The following is a 21,712-nucleotide window of genomic DNA, read 5'->3' as shown; positions in this document are numbered from 1 at the left end:
CCCATGTTCCCCGTTGCCACTGCATGCTTCCTTCGCAGACGAGGGAATTATCTGTTGCTCCTAAAGCCTTCCATGTTACTTTTGGATGTTACATTCAGAAAATCAAAATTCCTCCGCCCTTGTCTACAGTGACTCATAAAACTCACTGTCTGAACTCCGTGGCCTCGAATCTGCAAGCGAACTGTACCGACCGAGTGACCGCCGCTTGTCGGGGAAGTTAGTGCCAACTTCTGCGGATAGATGGTGTCACGTGGTCAGCGCAACAGATCCTCACGGCCGTTAATCTCGGGTTTCTAGACCGGACTAACAGTCTAAAGTGAAGTAATTTCTTTCTTTGAGCGCCCAGACTAGTGAGCATTGCTCAGGCCCTGGATAACTTGCATACACTAAAGTGACATACTAGGCCGTCGGGTTGGTATGTTCACAAAAGCCTGTCGCTTGCCAGCACTCGCGTTCTAGCTGTATCCTGATCTGTACGCTTAGGTCGACGAAGTAGTCTCTCTCTGCGTTTCCCCGACTACACCTTCGTGCGTACAAGTATTTATATATGTACCCTATGTGTGCTACATGGCCACCCATCCCATATTCCTAGAGTTGATCATAAACTGATTTCATGGAGCTGAGCCCTACTTGAGAAGCCGCCAGTTGTACAGATACTCAAGAGCTTCAGAACATTTTACGGAACCCGAATGTTCATTACCGTCCAACCCATCCTGTCTCTCTCAGATCCACTTTAATATTGTCACGTGTCCGGGGTTCCTTGACTAATAATAACGGTTTCTGGATTGGATGACTGGATTTATTGGCACTTTTGTTACAATCACAACAGCTCACAATCGATGACTGCCTAAGACTCGCTCCATTCCTTACTGGACTGCGAGTGTCTTCTCTTCCGCGTGACTGACTTGGTTCTGATTTACGAATCTGTCACTTCTTCAGCTTCCGCTGTACGCCAGTTAACATCCGCAGCTGAACGCTCAGCTCTCCCAAGACTGACTTGCGGCTACACTACGTCTCTGGGCCTGAGTCTTATGATACGACCGACTGTCAGTCAGCCAATCTGTCTTGGAATAAAGCACCCATCCGGGACTTACTACCAGATCTTTATTACTGTCAGACAGTTGCGGGTTTGTAAATGTGGGGCGCTCTCTCTGACGAGAGGGCGGGTCTGTCGTTACAATTGCTGCTGGTTCTCGCCAGCGCAGTCATTCTCGGGCCCGGGTCCCATAGAACTCGTGACCATATTTTAGTGTCTTGGATTCGAGACTTCCATTTTCGTCGCCTTCTACGACTCGCAGGATTACGATAGAGGTATTCGACCTCACCGCCACACGGGACATGGGTCATCTCTCTGAACTGAACTCTCCTTTTGTAACCTCGAGGCGAACCGAGTATAGATCACCAGCTCGAACAGTTCGTATATTATACTGTTTTATCCGTTGCTGCGGGAACATGTGTTTGCCGGGCCGTTGGCTAGCAGGGGATTTCCGCTTCTGTTCGTTGCAGTGGGAACGTTTGTTACCGAACCGTTGCCTAGCAGTGGTAATATTCGTCACAATATTATCCTTATGGTGTTCTCACCAATATCCTACATGCGTTCATCTTCCCATTCGTGTTACATGCCCCACCCATCTCACTGTCACTACAAGTTACGAAGCTCCTCATCATGCAGTTTTCTCCAACCTCCTCTCACTTCATCTCTTTTCGGTTCAAATATTCTCCTCAACATCCTGTTCTCAAACACCCTCAGTCTATGCTCCTCCCTTAATGCCAGAGACCAAGTTTCACACCTATGCAGAACCTCAGGCAAAATTATAGTTTTGTATATTTTAATTTCTAACCGGGAAAGCCAGTCCAGATTGGCTCTCGTGTTCACCCAATCTCCTATCCAATGGGTACCGGGAGTAGAGCGGCCGGAGCGTGAAGCTGACCACTCACCTCCAACAATTACCGAGGTCAAGAAAACTTGGGTCTATACATCCACCCCCCATACGTTTTCATGGCGTACTGCTTAATTAATTAAGCACAGGGACAACTTTACCTTTTTACCTTCCGTTTCTAGACAGCAGACGAGAAGACAAAAAATTCTGGACTGAATGGTAGCAAGCATTGCCAGAGTTCAATCTCCTCTTAATATCCTCCCATATAACATTTTGATTTCTTACTACCGTTCCCAAATATCTGAACTGTGCCACGTTTTCAAACGATCTGTTAGCTGTCTTTATGTCATGATTTTTCCATGCATTTTGGTGACGAGACAGCAATATACACTTAGTTTTCTCTGTGTTTACTTCTAGACCAACCTCATTACTAGCGTCAGTTAGAACGTCTGTGTTTTCCTTTTTGGTGTTGCAGCAAAATAAGTCTGAAACCACTTAAACGAGAGTGCGTAAGCAAAGTGTCTGGCATAAATGCTGACGGCGCCCACAGAGACAAATTGTTTGAAGTAACAATTATGACACAGCGTTCCTTATCGCAAGGGGCTCTAATAGAAAAGTCAGCAGAATGTTGAGGGCTGTGAAGCCGGATGGACGTCATCAGACAAATGAAAATTGATGGTGACAAATAACACCTGGTGATGGCTGCTGTTTCGTCGTGCAATGGCCTCAGCCTTCAGGCAGGCCCGCATTACAAACAACACGGGGTCACTAATTATACGAGCAGTGGAAATCTACCAGGAAATTTGTGGCCATGTTGAGTCGCAGTTCTGCCCAATTTATGGGGAGCTTTTTGAAGACGTGCAGACCGCGGTTCTGGGGCTCACATGAATTCTAAAGGAACATCCATGAATGTGTTACAAGTCAAGCCAGTGTAATCCTCTCCGACTTGATCATCCTAATCATATTTGCTGAAGAGTGAAAATTGTGAAGCTGCTCGCAGTGTCACGGTCTGTATCCTCATTACCGAGCTGGTTGGCCTAGCGGTAACGCTTTGGGCTTATATTCAAGAGGTGTTCTGTTCGAATCTCCGCCGGACACCGGAAACACTGACTGACATTTTTCGTGTTTTCCCTCAGTCCCTCCAGGTAAATACCGAAGTAGTGTCTCGATCTTTCCTGGTTCATGATCATTCATCAATGATTTTACTATCCGAGTCTGTGTATCCTCAGAGCTGAGAGCGCTGTTAAAGTGTTGCTCGAAAATGAATTGACTCATTCGTAGTAAGGAAACTCTTCAGAGAATCTTGAATTGGTCTGGCCATCTTATTCACGGTTTTCCCATTTCTCTTTCTCTTCGAGTCTCGCTGTATGCAGTCTAATGTACTAAGCATTACATTATTCAGAGTTATTGTTTCTTGTGGTGCTCTAAAGAACAAAATGCAACAGTCGGCCACAACACACGCGCGCGCACGCATTTCTCGGTATGGTCAATGTTTCTCTGTGACATGTTACGACCTCTCGTCGCTGTCGGGTGCGTAGCGCTCCTGCTTTGTGTTGTGGGTATTTCGAGCGCAAGTCTCGTGTCGGAAATTGACTATTATGACTGAAGGTTTTCATGATTTGCTTCGGAATAGTACCTGCATTGGGCCACGATTATGTGTTCTCCCGCGGTTTAGTGCGAGATGGGTTCGAAGAATTTCTGTCAGATGTAAATAGCGATAATCAATTTGATTCATATGAAACTTTAAATAGAAGAGGTTGACCATTGGTTTTCATGAGGTCTGTTCTCCCCGTGCATTCAGTGCTGCAACCGACTGCCTGCACGTACATTTCGGTGCGTAGTGCGTCATGTTGCATCACCCAGTGTCTGTCCGTACTGTCGTACTATCACGTGATGACGCATACTTTATAGCGCAGTGGTAACTGTAGTGTCACGTGTATTGGTGACTATATACGGGGTTTGGATTAGTGAATTAGATTTATTGACCACTTACATATCGTAAATACAAATAACCATAACACTATTGCTGATTTCCACACAGTCTTTCAGTCTGTTTTCACTAAACGTTTCCTGGTAACGGATCTTAACAATGAAGATTCTCCAGCTACTGTGCTCACGTTGTTACTGTCCGGCGAATATTCCGCAACTTAACTGTAGTATCAGTTGTCTTCAAGATAACTCCTCGGCACATAGCCTCTTTGTTATTGTAGTTGTGTGTTTACAGCGCCGATGCATAGTGACGGTCGTGGGCGGACCTCATAGGAAACCCCGTTCCTCTATTGTCGCGTGCGTGTATATTGCGGACGTCACATAGCAACGGCCGCTGTTTACGAGTCACTGCTTAGCAACGATGTATACCACCTGATTTAATATTCGGAAACTTAGTTTTTCCCACGCAATGTATTTGTGTGTTTCGTATGATTCTCGCAACAAACGGCGAGTGTTTCTTCAAGCAGCATTAACCGGTCGCTCATTTAATGGAGAGGGTGATTTTTGTGCAGCACGAACTTAATTTTTAAACATTGACCTGTTTTGATGACATTAACACATCCGCAAATTATGCTTCAAGGCACTGTCAGTACTTTGATTCAGCTTTGTCACCTATCTCTAGGGTAACACGTCATTTCCGAATTGTCAGCGAATGGCGTTCCCAACGATGAGTCTCCAGGAAGCGTAAGACACGCGTCTTATGGCTTTGTTGCGAGGTTAGCGTTGACAACCTTGCCTCCATTTTTGAGCCGATTGTCTAGATCAGTGTTTCCCAACCTGTGGTCCGCGAACCCCTGGGGGTCCGCGAGTAATTCAAAAGGGTTCCGCGGGATAGTTTATTTCATTAAACGTTATCTTATCATGTTCCTCACACCTGGAATATTTGCAATGTATATCTCTGGCTCTTGAGGCCCATGGTTGAAGTAAAATTTAACGGGACTGTTGGTACCGTTACTTCTTCCCTTTGTAAAGCAGAGGCGAATAACCAACGATTTGTGTAGCTTTTTCCAAGGACATTTTCTTTTGGTCGGCCCATTGCATCTCAGACCCGTGTTTCAGGGTGGACTGCTGTCCTAGTACCTGGTGTCCGACCATTCTCCCCTCCTCCACCAAATCCATCCCTCTTTGGTTGGGAATAAACCTGGGACCATTGACCACGTTTCTTATTCATTTCAGTGGCAGAGCGAACAACCCGTGTTTCTTTAGTTTTTGTGCAGTGAATTTTTATAATATTATACAAGTGTGTTTTTCTCGGTGTAATATTCAGTTTTTCTGCTTTTGTTCAAATAATTGAGTTCACAACGAAACTTCTGATTTTCAGTTTGTTCACGATCTTATTTAGATATGGATCGGTGGTTAAAGTGTGGATCATTGAAACGTAAGACAGACGATAATCCGAGTGGATCTAGTGTTGTCGAAAATAGTACCAGGGCAGATAAAGTTCCTTCCCTCAAAAAATCACGCAAATATTGTCCATCTTATTTGCAAATGGGATTTTCCGTTCTGAATAAAGACGGCGAAGACAGACCACAGTGTGTTCTTTGTTGCGAAGTGTTATCGAATGAATCTATGAAGCCGTCGAAGTTGAGACGCCACCTTGAAACGAAACATGGCGAATCAGTTAATAAGCCAATAGAATATTTTCAAAATAAGAAACTGCAACTTTGTGGTTCACAGAATTTAGTTAAGGACATTGTATGTGGAACGAAAAATGAAAAGGCTGTTCTTGCCTCTTACGAAGTCGCCCTTCTGATCGCTAGAAATGGACAACGCCATACAATCGGGGAAGATTTAATTTTGCCTGCTACAAAAACGATAACAAAGAACTTGTTTAGTGAAAAACATGCCAACGAGGTGTCTCTAATATCGTTATCTGACAATACTGTGAAAAGAAGAATCGACGAGATGGCTCAAAATGTGAAAGATATTTTGCTAGAACGGTTACGTCATAGTGAATATTTTGCGTTGCAGTTGGATGAAAGCCACGATATTTCAAATAATGCTAATTTGGTAGCTTTGGTGCGATATGAACACGAAAATAAAGTTTGTGAAGATTTTTTGTTCTGTGAATCGTTACCTCTTAATACAACTGCTGAAGCCCTTTTCAAAGTTGTCAATGACTTCATAACTACAAATACACTTCAATGGGAAAAATGTGTAGGTATCAGCACAGATGGTGCTCAGGCAATGTCGGGAATACATAATGGTTTGGTCGCACGTATCCAGAAAGTCGCACCTCTTGTTAAATGGACACATTGTTGCATACACCGCGAAGTATTAGCTGCACGCCGTATGCCCTCCAAAATGAAAATCGTTCTAGACGAGGCAGTAAAAATTGTCAATTTTATTAAAGCCCGTCCTCTTAACAGCCGATTATTTTCTGCGCTTTGTAATGAAATGGGAAGTGATCACGAACACTTATTATTGCACTCAGAAATCCGATGGCTGTCCCGGGGTAAGGTTTTGACGCGGTTGCTTGAGCTTCGAGACGAAGTAAGGTTGTTCCTCATAAACTCTAAATTTCAGTTAACACACTATTTAAATGATTTCGCATGGCTCTCCTCTCTTGCTTACTTGGCGGACATTTTTAACATCTTGAATACTCTTAACTCGAGCCTTCAAGGTACATCTGTCACCGTGTTTTCTGTGCAAGACAAGATAGAGGCAACAATCAAGAAGTTAAATTTGTGGTGCAGCCGTATCGAGAAAGGAAAATACGATTCCTTTCACATGCTGAGTGATTTCATTGATTCCAGTGAACAACCCCTTTCTAGTGATGTTGCTGAAAGTATGATTGAACATATGAGGTCATTGGCGTCTCAACTACGTCTGTATTTTCCGTTTGGTCTTGAAAATAACGACTGGATGAAAAATCCCTTTGTAGACTCTGAATTTGAACTTCCTTCTGCCGAGGAAGAGCAACTTATCGAGCTGTCCTGTGATTCGACGTTCAAATTGCTGTTTCCTTCGTTACCGTTACTGGAGTTTTAGTTCCAAGCTCGGTCTGTTTACCCTGAAATTTCCAAAAGGGCTGTAAGACAACTGTTGCCATTTCCCACTACATATCTGTACGAGACAACATTTTCTCATCTTGTACACACGAAAAACAGATATAGGAAGAGACTTAACGAGGAGCCAGATCTACGTCTGAAATTATCCAGTTTTGATCCTGACATTCGAAAGTTGACGTCTGAAAAACAGCACCAGCCATCACATTAGGTGAGTGTTAAATTCATAATATTACTCCCAATTGATATGTTCGTAATCTTCCGAATATCTCCATTTATAACAGTATTTATTGTCATAAATGACACATTTAGTGTTGTAAAATTTTCAGTTACTGCTTCATTTTTATGATATGTACTCGTAAAATTTAAAAATTTCCATTTTGGGGGCCGCGGTGAATTAACATTCGGTACAGGGGGTCCGCGGCATCAAAAAGGTTGGGAAACACTGGTCTAGATAATGTGGGAACCTCAACATCTCACAACCCTATGGGCCTTCACGGCCTGTTACAGGGATAGTTTTACTCTTTTTTACTTTTACTTCATCGAGTAATAAGAGCATGGCGGACGCGCAATGTTGTGAGGTTGGAGCGACTTTGCATTTCGTTGTCCCTTATGCCTACGTTTGGTTACTGTTATTATGATGTATTGGTTATTACTGTATTGTCGCTGTTGGTTGGTACGTTTCCCGTGTTACCATTCCAAGTGGTTTGCTGTGGTCACTGCCATTACCGTCGGCTCATACGGTTGGTTACTGTTCCTGCGGTCACTGCATTTCGAAAGGAATGTGAGTGCTGTGCCTGCAGCTACGATCTCATTACCTCAGCTAGTCTGTGCAATAGGGAAATGGGCTCTGAGGGTTCAGTCGTATCTCACAGAAAACACTCCATGTCCGCTACAAAGACCAACCAGTTAATGCTGTTTAGGGAAACAGTCGCTGTTTATTGTGAGAACCATACGGAACACACAAATACACTGTGTGGGCAGAATGCAGAGTTCAGTTCGTACCTCACAGGAAACACATTACGTCTCCGCTACAAAAACCAACCAGTTAATGCTGTTTAGGGATATAATCGCTATTTATTGTGAGAACCATACGGAACACATAAATACACACTGTGTGGGTAGAATGCAGAGTTCAGTCCGTACCTCACAGGAAACACATTACGTCACCGCGACAAAGCCCAACCGGTTAATGCTGTTTAGAGGAACAATCGCTGTTATTGTGAGAATCGTACGGAACACACAAATACACTGCGTGGGCAGAATGCAACGGTTTTCAGTGTTACGACAGGCGGCTGGAATACCAGCGTGCGTTTCAGGATTAACCAGAATGATACAGGAAATCAGTGACGCAGATATTGCAAATGTCTTGGCGTAACTAACTAATTCCATGAAACACCTCCCCCCCCCATAAGGATACGTAATCCTGATCTGCCATAGGCCGACTGCACACAGCAGGATCTGTCAGGAAGCCTAGAAATTTCTCACCCTTCTTTCAAACAGAAGTTTCGTTACATTATTCACAAAAGCGAACCCTTACTCTGAGCCAGGAGAATCCAGTCTGCATCCTCACAGACACTGTAAGTTCCGTATTAAGATTATCCTCCCATCTACTCCAGAGCCTTCCATATGTTCGCTTTCCTTTAGGCTTTCCAACTAAAGTATTATATGCATCTCTCATCTCCCACATGCGTGCTGCATGCCCTTCCCATCTCACCATCGCTGCTGTTCGCTAAATATGTTAATATATTGCGCAAATCATGACGCAGTGTTCTCAACTCCTCTCTCTGGGTTCGCGTATTCTCTCCCCCCCCCCGCTAAACGTGTTTCCTTGAGTCGATCTGAAATGCTGACACCTGTTGACATGTGTTTCGACATGATTTAAATGTCTCGGCCCCTGGGATACAGCAGACACTACCCACGTTAACTGACAAGAACATCTGCTCAGATGAAATTATGTTCTGGGAGAAGTGGAGCCCAGTTCATCGCTTGTCGGCAGCGCCTGCGCAGTGTCCGTGCTGCTGGTGGCTGGTGAAATGGTTCATATCCGCCTTGCTGCCGATATATCTCGAAGTAAACCAAACTGGAGTAATTAAATTGTCTGTTTGTTATGGCACACTCACTGATATTGGCATTGACCGCTGTTCTGTTGGATTGTATGGTTGCCTAGCAACAGAACCGTGGAGAAATGGATGTCACTGTAAAGACATGTGTACGCCCCTTGTTTTGCACTTCAGATAACGTACGGAGATGTTTGTTGGCACGAAGCACGGTCCGGCTGTTTTCTGGCCCCTCGGATATTGTCTCTGAGCCCTTACTGTCGCGTTTTGCCATCGAGGCACAGATGTGCACTGGTTTCTGTCAGTTCCTTCAGGGTAAAGCCGCAGCAGTACGTCCAACTGGGCAGCACGTGCTTTTCCCTCGTTTGTCGTTCGGGTAGTGTGAGCTGCCGGCAGCGAAGTTGGGTAAACCAAGAATACACAATAAATTCACTCATGGAACTGAGTCCTTGTGGAGAAGCCTACAGTTGTGCAGCAACTGAAGAACTACCCTTCATTTTATGGAACCCGAAAGTTCATTACCGTGTTCACAAGAGCCTTCCACTGATCCCAGTCCTGAGACAGATCGACCCAGGCCATACCATCCCATCCTATCTCTCTAAGGTCCATTTTAATATTGTTCACCCACCTACGTCTTTGTGTTCCTAAGGGTCTCTTATCCCCTGGGTTTCCCACAAGTACCGTATTTACGCATGTATAGGCCGCGTGCGTGTATAGGCCGCAGCACAATTTTCAGACAAATTATAGAAAAAATAATTTTCTTGGAATATTATTTCAGGAGTAGAACACCCTGTATTACTAATTATGAATATATTTTTTTTTAAATGAAGTGTGATTTCGAATATTTCGAATATAAGCCGCACCCCAGTTTTCCTTTTGAATTTTTGGCAAAAAAAATGTGCGGCCTATACATGCGTAAATACGGTATCTTATATGCATTCCTCTTATCCCCCATTCGTGCTACATGCCCTGACCATCTCATCCTCTTTGAGTTGATCATTCTAATGGACAGTGAATTAACTGGAATAAATAAACGCATCCTTCCCGTCTGAGAAGCAGTATCTGTCAGCGGGTTCAGACATCCCTCGCCGTTCATGGAACCCGAATGTTCATTACCGTGCTAACAACAGCCACAGGTTCCCATCCGGTGTCGCTTTGTCCAGGTCATCACATCTGTCACATTCCACTTCAGTATTTCGCGCGCGCGCGTGTGTGTGTGCCATAGTAGACACAGCGCTTATTGCCGTGTAATAGAGACTATGTTGTTTCTGTGAAGCCGAAACTGACTTGAGGCTTCCGGAACTGGTGACAAAGCTGCTGGACTTCAGCAGACTCCGTTACAACTGTTGTATGCAAGTGGAGCTATTTGTGTGCCGTATGCCATGCACAGCGGGCCCACAATGGCTCGCACCGGTGCGCGTTTGTATTATTAGAGTTTTGTCTTAATGACGCGCGCGCGTGGGGTGCGGCTCTGCGTAGCGGTCGGCTGGGTGGTCGCTTGCTGGCGGCCTTCCGTTCTACTCGTCTGTTTGTTTGTTTCACAGCGAATTTTTTCTTATTGCGATGCTGTGTCCAGAGAATGGAAGCATGTAATGATTGTGACGCATATTCCGGAGGTGTCCCATTCGAATCTCGGCCGGGATATTAACTATCATGGCTGAGATTTTCTTTTGTGGTTTTCCTCAGTCTTTCCAGGGAAGTTCCGGGTGAGACTTCTGATTGAGCCACTGCCGCATTTTTCGAAACCCTTTCCAAGTCACGAATTATCCATCGTCCTGTAATGTGACGCTTTCCAATCTTAGTTGCTGAGAGCGCCCTAAGTAGCCCTCAGGGAAAGTGAACAGCGTTGCGCAATGTCGACCTGGGACTGTGAACAGTGAATTAATGTTTCGGTACTTCTCTGGACGGACTGAGGAAACCACAGTACACCTCAGGGCGGCCGATTTGTGGCCCCAGATTCGATGTCGAGGTCTCCCGAATAGGAAGCAAATTCGCCGTCGGAATTTTTTTAGGCAGACTTTTGGGGCCCAGCGCGAGCAGTGGCGCCTGTCCGTGCCGTCCCGCGTAACGCATGCGCCAGAGAAGCTGCCGCCATACAGGGAGGCGAAAAAGGGTTCCTCGCTTGAGGAGTACAGTCCCCAGGGACTGTAGTATAGCCGTGTAGTCTAGTATAACTTTTCGGACGTTTGGGAGGAACGTCCTGGAACCATCTTCAGTGTCGAGCAGTCAGTGAAGCAGGTACCCAGGGAGAACCACGCAGAAAGAGCAGCAGCATTCGAAACATCGGTATAGTTCTACCGGCCTCCACGGCGTCACATCCCAGAAGATGCCACTCTTCATGGAAATAAGCACGCACACCTACAGTAACTTCTGTATCTTATTCTCACTCTGAACCCTGTGAGAAGCTGATATTCGCAGCCATTTTTGTGACCGCAAGGTTCAGTACCGTGTTCACAGGAGCCTTGTGCTGTCCCTATCGTGAGACATGAATCCAATTCACACCCTCACATTCTGCTTACTAAGCTCATAACTTGTGTTACCGCTGTGTGTTGCTGCCCGCACCAGCCACCTGCGTAAACAGTGCAGGGAAACAGCTCATTACAGTATCCTGCCCAGATAATGAAAGAATCACTGTAAAACACAGTGGTAACTATATGTACCATCTCCTAGAATTTGAAAATCCTGCATTTTGCTCCCACAGTATATTGTCACATGCGGACCCATTACCAAGTAACAGCTGTGTAAACAGCCGTTGCTAGGAAACAGGTCTGTGGACATGTTTCCCAAGTAACGAGAGAATACGCAATAATGAAAGATAAGTTTTCTATGCGTTCTGTGCCGGGGCTATGCGACGAGGAGTGGTAGTTGAGACTTGGAGTTGAGGGTTCATTGCATGACAGCGGCCGAGTCCAAAGGCTCCTATATGGTGCGCTATATTCCGTCCGAGACCAGACCCGTGTGAAGGCGGGTTCGAATACCTCCGCCGTGAACCTGCGAATCGTAGGAGGCGACGAAAAGGGAAGTCTCAAATTTGAGACAGTAATATATGGTCTCGCGTACCAAGTGGCTCGGACCCGAGAAGGACTGCGCTGGCAAGGACTAGCAGCATATACAAAAGACAGATCCGTCCTCTGGTCAGAGAAGGCGCCCACAAAAAACAAGACAGTAACTGTCAAACAGTAATAAAGCTCTGGTCGCAAGCCACAGATGGGTGCTTTATGCCAAGACAGACTGACCGACTGACCGTCGGTCGTAAAATGAGACTCAGACTCACACTTGCAGTTTTTCTCGTCAGAGAGGATGTTACATAAGGACCATTACCGCAAGAGTTCAGTTGGGAAAAATAATCTCTGGTCGTGGTTCTCAAGGGGTCTGACGCCAAGACGAACTGATTGGCGGTAAATGGCCAGTCGTAAAGTAACTCTGACTCTGAGACTTGCAGTGGCAAGAGGTGAGAAGCTGGTAGCTGAGGCCGGGGATATTTCGGGAACTCAGAATAAGGGGTACAACCGCTGTTGAAGTCGCTACCGAGCAACGGTTAGCGAAAACTGAGAAGACTTTATATGTGCTGTAAGTACAGTGATCTTTGGAGTGTCTAACTCAGTGAGACTGTCGTAGTTATTTGGCATTACATTCTGTAACTGTCCCATAAATCCAATTACCAATCAAAATCTTGCCTGTAGTCATACTCAGACGCTTGACAATGTATGTGTACCTTATGATTCCCGCAATGAACAGCGATTGTTTCCCCAAAGAGTATTAACCGGTTGGGCTTTGTAGCGGAGACATAATGTGCTTTCTGTGAGGTACGTACTGAACTCTGCATTCTGCCCACACAGTGTATTTATGTGTTCCGTATGGTTCTCACAATAAACAGCGACTGTTTCCCTAAACAGCATTAACCGGTTGGGCTTTGTAGCGGAGACGTAATGTGTTTCCTGTGAGGTACGAACTGAATTCTTTTAACTACTGTTTGGATGTGCTTCAGTTTGAAATGGCTGGCAGCTTCGCATGAAGAAGTCTGCTCGTGACAGCACGGCAGTGTTTCGAAATAAGGAAGATGACTATCTTCTGATGCAGCTCATGGCCTGTGTGCCTGTATTTCCAGATACAAGATACTTTCTTATTGCTATTGCTGTCAGCAGTCGCGGGCTATGGGCCTGCTCATTGACGTCAGTGGGAACATAATCTTCTACCTACGAGATCGGGTTCTGCCCATGCCTGCATGTTCTTCACATTACAGTTCAGTACGTGGCTCGGAGGGCCCTTTGACCTCTCATCATTAGCTTACTGGAGACAAGCAGACATACCCATTCTTCTCCCGGAGTATTGTTGCTTTCCCTCTCTGTTCTAGATTAATGAATAACAGTGAAATTAAGAGATTGAAGTTTACTCGTGTATGTGAGAAAAAATTTGGAATGAGGATTTGAATTGCACCCCAAAACTCTACCTCAATACCTGCGCATCGCTTCAACAGCCGTGGCTGCACTATGTATTGCTAAGAGCACGGAGTAAATTTCATTATATCTTTGGATGTTCTCTTATTAGATCAATCATAGGGAACAGGAAGGAGTAGTTTTACTTATATATAGATACATGTATATGTATTACACATCTTTTTTTTATTGCTAGTGGGGTGGGACTAAGTCCCTTGTACTGCGGCCACTTCTGGCCTATTGTACCAGCCCCAGATGATAGGTGAGGGTGATTGTGGAGCAATTGGTGGAATGAAGATTGGCAGGAGAAACCGAAGTACTCGGAGAAAACCTGCTCCAGCGCCGCTTTGTCCACCACAAATCCCATTTGACCAGACCCCGGGATCGAACCCGGGCCGTCGCGGTGGGAAGCCAGCGACTAACCGCTTGAGCTATGGCGCGGTCTCTGTTACATATCTTACCACTTTTATTGGGACCACGCGATAGCGTAGTTGGTTGAGGCCCTATGCCTCAAGCCTGAAGGTCGCGGGTTCAAATCCCGATGAGGTAATTGGATTTTTTTCAGTTGACCTAATCCTTCCAGCCCCACTATGGGCCTAGGGTCGACTCACCCTCTAACATAATTGAGTATCAGGAATATTCTTGGAATGTTCTTGGGGGTAAAGGGCGGCCGGCGCATAGGACTGACAACCTTGCCACCATCTATGAGCCGATTGTCTAGAAAATGTGTGAACCTCAACATCTCACAACCCTATGGGCCTCCACGGTCTGTTACAGGGAGACCTTTACTTTTTTTTTTACCACCTTTATTTGAATATAAATCGCGGTTTCCGCTGGATGTACTCATGTTTCGTTTGATATTCCCCGTGTTTATCAACACAAGTTCCCTGCCCTGGAACATAACTATGTGTAAGAGGCCCCCGCTGCGGCATGAGAGCACTACAAATCTGTCTGCTCTCCTCGCGCCATATGTACCCGGGGCGTCCGTTATTGCTGTTGGGCTTTGCGCAGCTTCTAAGGAACTCTATAGAACTGTGTTTGTGCTTGATAACACACAGAATTACGGGGGGTTTGGACTTTTTCCATCGTCCGGAATTTAAGTAATAGAGGACACGACGTTTCGGAAACTGGATCTGTTTCCGTCTTCAGGTGAGAAAGAAAGACACCTACTCAGTTGTGTCCCTTAGAAAGAGCTAAGCTAGGTCCAGTGATTGAGATTAGCTCTTTCTAAGAGGCCCAACTGAGTGGGTATCTTTCTCACCTGAAGACGGAAACAGATCCAGTGTTCGAAACGTCGTGTCCTCTATTACCTAAAATTCCGGACGACGGAAAAAGTCCAAAACCCCAGTGATTCTGTGTGTCATCCACCATCGTCAGAACCCTTTAGAATCTACTTAATAAAATAATTCAAAGAAAATTTTCAATCATATGTTATAGCAGATCTCTAATTGGCACTGTTATAATGGATGTGATGATATAATTCGCTTAGTGGGGGGTGGAGTCCACTTGGGTCCACTCGGCACGGCGGCCAATTGTAGCCTGCCCCTGGTGATTATGGTGATGGAGAATTTTGTGGAATGAAGATTGGTAGGGGAAACCGAAGTACTCGGAGAAAACCCGCCCCAGCGCAACTTTGTCCACCACAAATCCCACTTGACCAGACCCGGGATCGAACCCGGGCCGCCGCGGTGTGAAGCCAGCGACTAACCGCTTGAGCTATGGCGCGGCCTGATGCGATGACATAGACAAAATCTTGCAGCACTCCAGTCGAGCTTTAGTTGCTCACCCATTCTTGATACTGTTAGTTCTGCTGTACCTGCTGGGTCATTCAGAGGCTTCAGGAACCTGTGGTCGACGTCGCGCAGAGGTAAGGTTTGATTCGCAAGAAGCGTCTCTTGCGGCTGGGCGATGCGGCGGTCTGCACATGCGCAGTAGGACGCGCCAGACGCGTTTCTGTTGTCTGCACATGCATTGGCATTTTAAACGGAGAGCTCCTTTCTTTATCTGATATTATTAGACATGTTAATAACCGCTTGTAACAGGATTTAAGTGTTTTTGTTCCGAACTTCAATGTTATTTTATCCACTTTTCAGTATTATGTTCTTCGTGTATTTGCTCTTCGTCTTTGCGCATGTCCGTTATTATCTCCTGTATTAATGTATTTTTCTTTCTTTAGTGCTCGCCTGTAATTGGCTTCTGTCTGTTATCAAGTGCCTTAATGAATGAATTTATTTCAGTTGAATTGTTGTTCACCATTACACACAACAGCTGCTGGTGACGGTTATGCCGTGTTTTTACGTCTACCTAATTGCCACAAGAAACTTGTTTTTTTTTTCCTTCCTTCTTGACCTTGAAAACGAAAGTAGTAATTCCCCCAGAAGGACGGAAAACGTTTACCCGACTACACGGCATCATATATCCCAGAGGATAGCATGATACAGGAACTGTGTTTCTAAATAATATTTGAGGTGAAGCCCACACTTGAGGGGGACAGATGATATCCTTTGCCGAGCAATGTGTCGCTGTTAAATTGAAGCCCATTGCAAAATAATGAAGATAATCATTGAAGCAAGGTAGACAAGGTGGCCACTGACGTCATTGCTTAATATTTATAGTGTTACATTATCACCAAACTAGTTTTCGTTTTATCACTAGTTGAGTATCAGGGGGAGATGTGATAGCAGTAAGCGGATATGAGACATGGCTGTTGTGTGTGTTAATTTTGAAAACACTGAACTTAGTGTTTGGAACTGTCACAGTCTGTATATCGTCAGAATGCGAGACATTCTGATGGCCGCTTCCCCAGTCAAGTCGAGCTGGTCCCTAACCACAAGTTCGCTTCACGGTTGTGTGGTCTAGACAGACAGACAAACAAACAAACAAACAAACAAAACAAACTCCGTAGTTTCAGTCCGCAATCGAACTATACCGACCGAGCGACCGCCGCTTGTAGGCGAAGTTAGTGCCAACTTTAGCAGATAGAGGGTGTTGCATGGTCAGCGCAACGAATCCCCACGGCTCTTAATTTTGGTGTCCTAGACCGGAGCCGCTATTTCTTTGAAATAGCTCTTCAGTTATTCTCACGAGGCCGAGTGGACCCCGTTTCGAACCAACTACTGCTCAGAAAATCTGGTAGCGCCAGGAATCGAACCCATACCTCTGGATCTGTAGCCAGGAACTCTGACCACTAGACCACAGAGGCGATCTTTGTCTAGACAACTAGAGCCGTATGTATTGAGTTCGAGAATTCGATATTCAGGAACAGATTAAGTGCAGCAGAGAATGCTTAATACCTCTCATTTGCAGAATGTGTTGTGATCTTAGCGTGTTGCTCCGAGACGTCCGTGTGTTATACGAAACTGCACGGTGTCACGTCCCAGATGATCGCACTTTTGTCAGAACCCCACAGCTGCAAAGCAAGGAGGAAGCAGTGGACGCGGCGTAGCGTTCCTCCTTTCAATCTGATTTGTGCTTCATTACATTACGTAGACCTGTGTCCATGTAGCGCCACGTCGCAGACAGACATGTGCAAGAAACATACGTTACCCCACTGTTCAACCCTGAAAATGGAAGCACGGGATTCCTCTGAAACGCTGGTGACAATGTATCGAACTGCACGTCACATCGCGTAAGACAATGTCGAAAGACTTTAAATGCCTGATTTGCAACCCGTAAGATAGCTCAGTTAGTACAGTGATTAAGCTGCAGACTTAACGGCCGTAGAATCGGAGTTCGATTTCCGGCAGTGACAGAAAATGTTTCACTTCACCACAGCGACCAGATCAGCTACGGCGCCGCTCAGCTCCTTGTACAGTGGATACAGAGCAGCCAGGGCGTGAAGCTCAGTCAAGTGCATAGATCAGGAATACATGGATGTATATCTCCACGTCTCCATACGTTTTCACGGTGTGCTACTTAGTGAAGCACAAGAACAGCTGTACAACTACTGTCACCTGCTGGACTCTTGCCGCTCTGTCGGCGGAGGGTGTGACGTGACACTGCGTAGCGACGGCTTGTAGGCCTAGTCATTTCGGTGGTTCCCAGAGTTTCAGGAGAACTGCTGCCTCCATCTTCAGGGTATAATAATGCTTTAGTTGTAGCGTTGCGTTATGGTTACCGATGTGAGCTCAACAGCAGGGTGCTCTGGTGTGACGTTTCAGCTGTCGACATTGCCTAGAGGGCAGCACTGTTGTTTTTCCGTTGTGAGTAGGTTTTCCCTGCAACCTTCGCTCGACCTTGCGGAATGGGAGTGATTAACCTGCGACATGAGTTTTCCTTGCTTCCCTGCAGGGTGGTTCCGTGTTCATATCGCGACTCCCAATGCTATGTCCGTGTGCGTTTTGTGTGTCACGGCACCTTCATTGCGAAACTGATAAAATGGTCGTTATGAATGAATGGATAGGCGAGCTACACTTACCTGAACAGGATGGCTTAGTGGTGAGGCCGTGCGCTTGAATTCGGGGAGGTGTTTCGTTCGAATCTCGGCCGGTGCAGTGGCAATCCTGTTGGGGTGTTGACATGGTTTTCTGCACTTCCTCCAGTAGAATGCTAGGATAGTATCACGATTAGGCCTGGACCACTTCCGGATCCGTCCCACTTTATCGTTTAGCAGTCAGTCTACTTTCGGGCGCTATGTCCATGACGTCAGCCGGGAGGTGCTGAGAAAACCACAAGGAGCCACAGTCAGTCGAGTTTCTGCGTGTAGTCTGGTACAATTAACTGACGTTTCGGGGCAAGGCACTGTCTTAGGATTGGAAGGTAAATGAAAGAAGCAACCAGAGCGACAAGCTGTCTCGCCGCTGCGGGGGGGGGGGAGCATAGCGACCGGATTTGGCCTCTCACCGTAATAGAATGGCGGTGGTTCTTCAGTTGAGGGTGTTCCTATCCTGTTTACATACACACCCAGCCACTGCGGCCATTACCTTGAGGCGTGTATCTGACCGTCCCACAAGTCGCTTCGTCTGCGGCTGACCACACGAAGAGGGCCGTGTTGTCTGACTCTTAGGCGGCCCATACACGTACGAGTCCGGCTCGGCAAGGAGCCGGGCTCGGATTAATTTCGCCACACACGTATGAGCGTGGTGACCCACACACGGACGAGTTTGGCTCATTGGAACCCCCAGCCGAGTCGGACTCGTACCTGTATGGGCCCCCTTACAGCGCAGCCTGATTTAGCATCGGAAAGTTCTGCATTCTGCCCTCACAATGTGTGTGTGTGTGTATTGCCCTCAACAATATATAGGCGTGGTGTTTCCTGTGAGGTACGAACCGAATCTTTGAGTATCATTTACATGAACTTGGGGCTGCAAATGGTTTAAATACGTTGTGCGTTCAAGTTCTAAGGTATCCGATTTTTTTCTCACACAATAATCATACAAAAAATTTGAAACTTCTGTCATATTTCAACGTAATCTCCCTGCAGCCCTACACATTTTTCACAACGTCGACGCCATGATTCCAGGGCCGCTGGGAACGCTTCTGTAGGAGTCTGTTTTGACCACTGGAAAATTGCTGATGCAATAGCGGATTGAAAAACGGCATCCATGTCTCATCCATTGTCACAGATACAGAACTGTGCAGGTGTTTTCGACGAAAACTTTGTGTTCATGGCGTAATTTCTCACACGCGTTCTACTTGCCCAGCTATTCGGATTCACCTTGATTTTATTACCACGCTGATATTTGTCGAACACAATTTCCCCTATACTCTGTCGGAGTTTCTCCCTTTCAGCACAACAGACACTCCTTTCTGCGCCCCCGTTTCATCTACAGCAGGTACACTTCTGATGTGTTACCGTTTCATATTCAGATTTTGTGTTTGCGTTGTATTTAATTTCTCTTGACGTTAAAAACAAAAATTGACGTCATTTTCATGTACGTAGCGAAACACTTTAATTTTATTTGTTTCTGTTGTTATTTTCGCGTAGAACCTGTAACATAACATATGTTTGTGGAACTGTGGTGTGTGTGTTGATTTGAAAAGCAAGGCCGCTGTGCCTGCCTGCATGTTGTTCGGGCAGCTGGAGCGATGTTACGTGCTCAGCGGCGCTCGATGGCAATCGACGTCTTCACGCGCTCTGTGTAGATGAGCCGGGCGAGACGAGTGTTGCCAGTGTGCACTGACTGGACGAATGCAATTGTCTTGTATCTGTGCGGGGCACACTTCGAATTGAGACACATCAGGTGTGCAGTCGGATTGGCAGCAGAGTGTGGCGAGCTGGGTACGAGGTTTGCGTCGGTAATCGGGGATTCGTCGCATTATCGGCCGGTATGGTTTTTATGCTGTTTTGTTTGTATTTACAAGTTTATTGTGTCCAGAACTCTGTGCTTATAAAGCTTGGCCGTTTTTGTAAAAGAAATGGCGAGGCCTGGAGAACAAGGCACTGAGGGGAATGTTTGCATGTAAGTGAAAGGAGGTGACAGGAGGACGGATAAATATTGTCACGATTTAGGGATATGTGACTATAGACGAGTTATGAATTGGTGAATGGCTTTATACACTACAAATAATTATAACAGCACTATTGCTGATTTCCACATTACAAATTACTCCACTCTATGCCTTCTCAATCTTCTTTCACTAGTCGTTGCTTGGTAACAGCTCTCAACAATGGCTGTTTTTCTGCAGAGTTTTTACTAGAGGTTTCCTGGTAACGTTAGCAATGGAGATTCTTTATCTTCCGTGGTCACGCCTTTGCCCGCTGGTTAACACTCCACGCCTGAATTCTCAACTGAACCGTAGCGCCGGATGTCTTCACGATAACTCATCGTCACGGACCACGCAGAAAACATAGCCCTCCTAACACGCCGCTGCATAGCATCGGTCGAGGCGAGGGCCACATAGAAAACGCCGTTGTTCTGTTGTTGTTGTTGGCGTTACCTAGCAACGGCTGCTGTTTACAGAGTCACTCACTGCTTAGTAATGCCACAATATGCATGTACTGTCGCCGGTCACGGTAGCCGAGCGGCCTAAGGCATGCACTGTCTTCGCTCGTTCGGAAGCCGGGATCGTGGGTTCGAATCTCACTCAGGGCATGGATATTTGTGTGCCTTTTTCTGTGTTTGTCTACAGGTAGGGGCCTTGCGACGAGCTGATCACTCGCCCAATGAGTCCTACCAAATGTGTAAGATCTAGAAAAACCGAAGTGAACGGAGTTCATGGAGGTAGGCCTAGGCCCACTGGGGCTGTAGTGTCAAGGAAAAAAAAAAATGCATGTGCTGTCAGGCTGGGTACGCTGGCAAGCTTCATACAAGCGTAAGTGGAAACTTGAAGTGAAGATGCAGTTTGAGAGACCAAGCATAGATGGAAATTCGTGCCCTACCACACGACTCTGACTGTAGCTAGACTGTGTATGTATGTAGTGTCAAACGTCAGGTCGGTAGCTAACTGCAGGTACCATCCCAGCATTGATCGGGAGGGACCGAGGAAAACTGCTGAAATCCGTAGTCAGTGTAGCCCATGTCCCGTCCGAGATTCGAAACGGACATCGCCCGAATACGGGTCTAGAACATAACCGCTATTCCAACCCGTTCGATGAGGATAATAATAAAATGGATCTTAACGAGATAGGCTATGAGGGTCTGGATTAGATTTAGCTGGCTCAGGATAAGGTCCAGTGGTGGGCTTCTTGTGAAAATGGTAATGATGCTTCGGGTTCCGTATAGGTGGGGGAAGGATTGGTTAACTATGAGCTACTGTCAGCTTCTCACGGACATCTCTGCTGCTTGCAGTTGCCTAATTGAGCTCCAATGTAACTTGCTCTGTGTGGAGGGACACAAATGGCTGATCATCTCCCACTGTTTGATTAGCGGTTGATTAGTCTGATTTCAGCTGTGACGTGGTCATATTTGATAGCGCGCTCAGTTCTCGCTGTGTCGTAATTAAGCTGAAGCAGACCGCATAATCACCTTGCTTGCGCCTGCGTCTTGGGAAAGCCATGGCTTCAGTGTTCAGACGGCGAACTCATTATCGCACAATGAGGTCATCCTTGAGATTACATGCCGTGATATTGCGTGTCGTTTCTGTTGTGCTAAATGGGAAACAAGACTGTCGCAGTGTAAATGAAATGATTAAGTGCTATGATGAACCTTTCCCATAACTGAATTGACATTACAGTAAACGCTCGCTAGTCCGGATTAGTGAAACAAGAGGTAGCCCTAAAAACAAAGGGCGCAAGTAAATGCAAAATGTAACGGTATAAATAGTGCCGATGAAAATAAATAACAAAATATCACTGTAGATCCTTTATTTAAAAACTATAAAAAGACAACAAATTTATTCATCGATAGAAGACTCAGAAGATATACTTGTTTTTTGAACGTAGAAGAAACTGCCAAGTT

At 45.9% G+C, this 21,712-nt stretch overlaps 1 protein-coding gene across 3 annotated transcripts in view; it reads left to right on the top strand.

Moving 5' to 3' along the window:
• Positions 1-21,712, top strand: part of LOC111864674 (inositol-trisphosphate 3-kinase homolog) — a 155,415-nt gene that overhangs the window by 70,939 nt on the left and 62,764 nt on the right. Inside the window, exon 1 of one of the 3 annotated variants that reach the window (XM_023852085.2) lies at positions 19,430-19,640. The exons of the other annotated variants lie outside the window; for them this stretch is intronic. Within the exon in view, the coding sequence (XP_023707853.1) occupies positions 19,458-19,640 (183 nt within the window). The 5' untranslated portion in view covers positions 19,430-19,457. Of the gene's footprint in view, positions 1-19,429; positions 19,641-21,712 lie in introns of those variants that run through there. 3 annotated transcript variants of the gene reach the window in all.

This window comes from Cryptotermes secundus, unplaced genomic scaffold (assembly GCF_002891405.2).
Source record: "Cryptotermes secundus unplaced genomic scaffold, Csec_1.0 scaffold418, whole genome shotgun sequence".
NCBI lineage: Eukaryota > Metazoa > Arthropoda > Insecta > Blattodea > Kalotermitidae > Cryptotermes > Cryptotermes secundus.
This window is presented reverse-complemented; position numbering and strand designations above follow the sequence as displayed.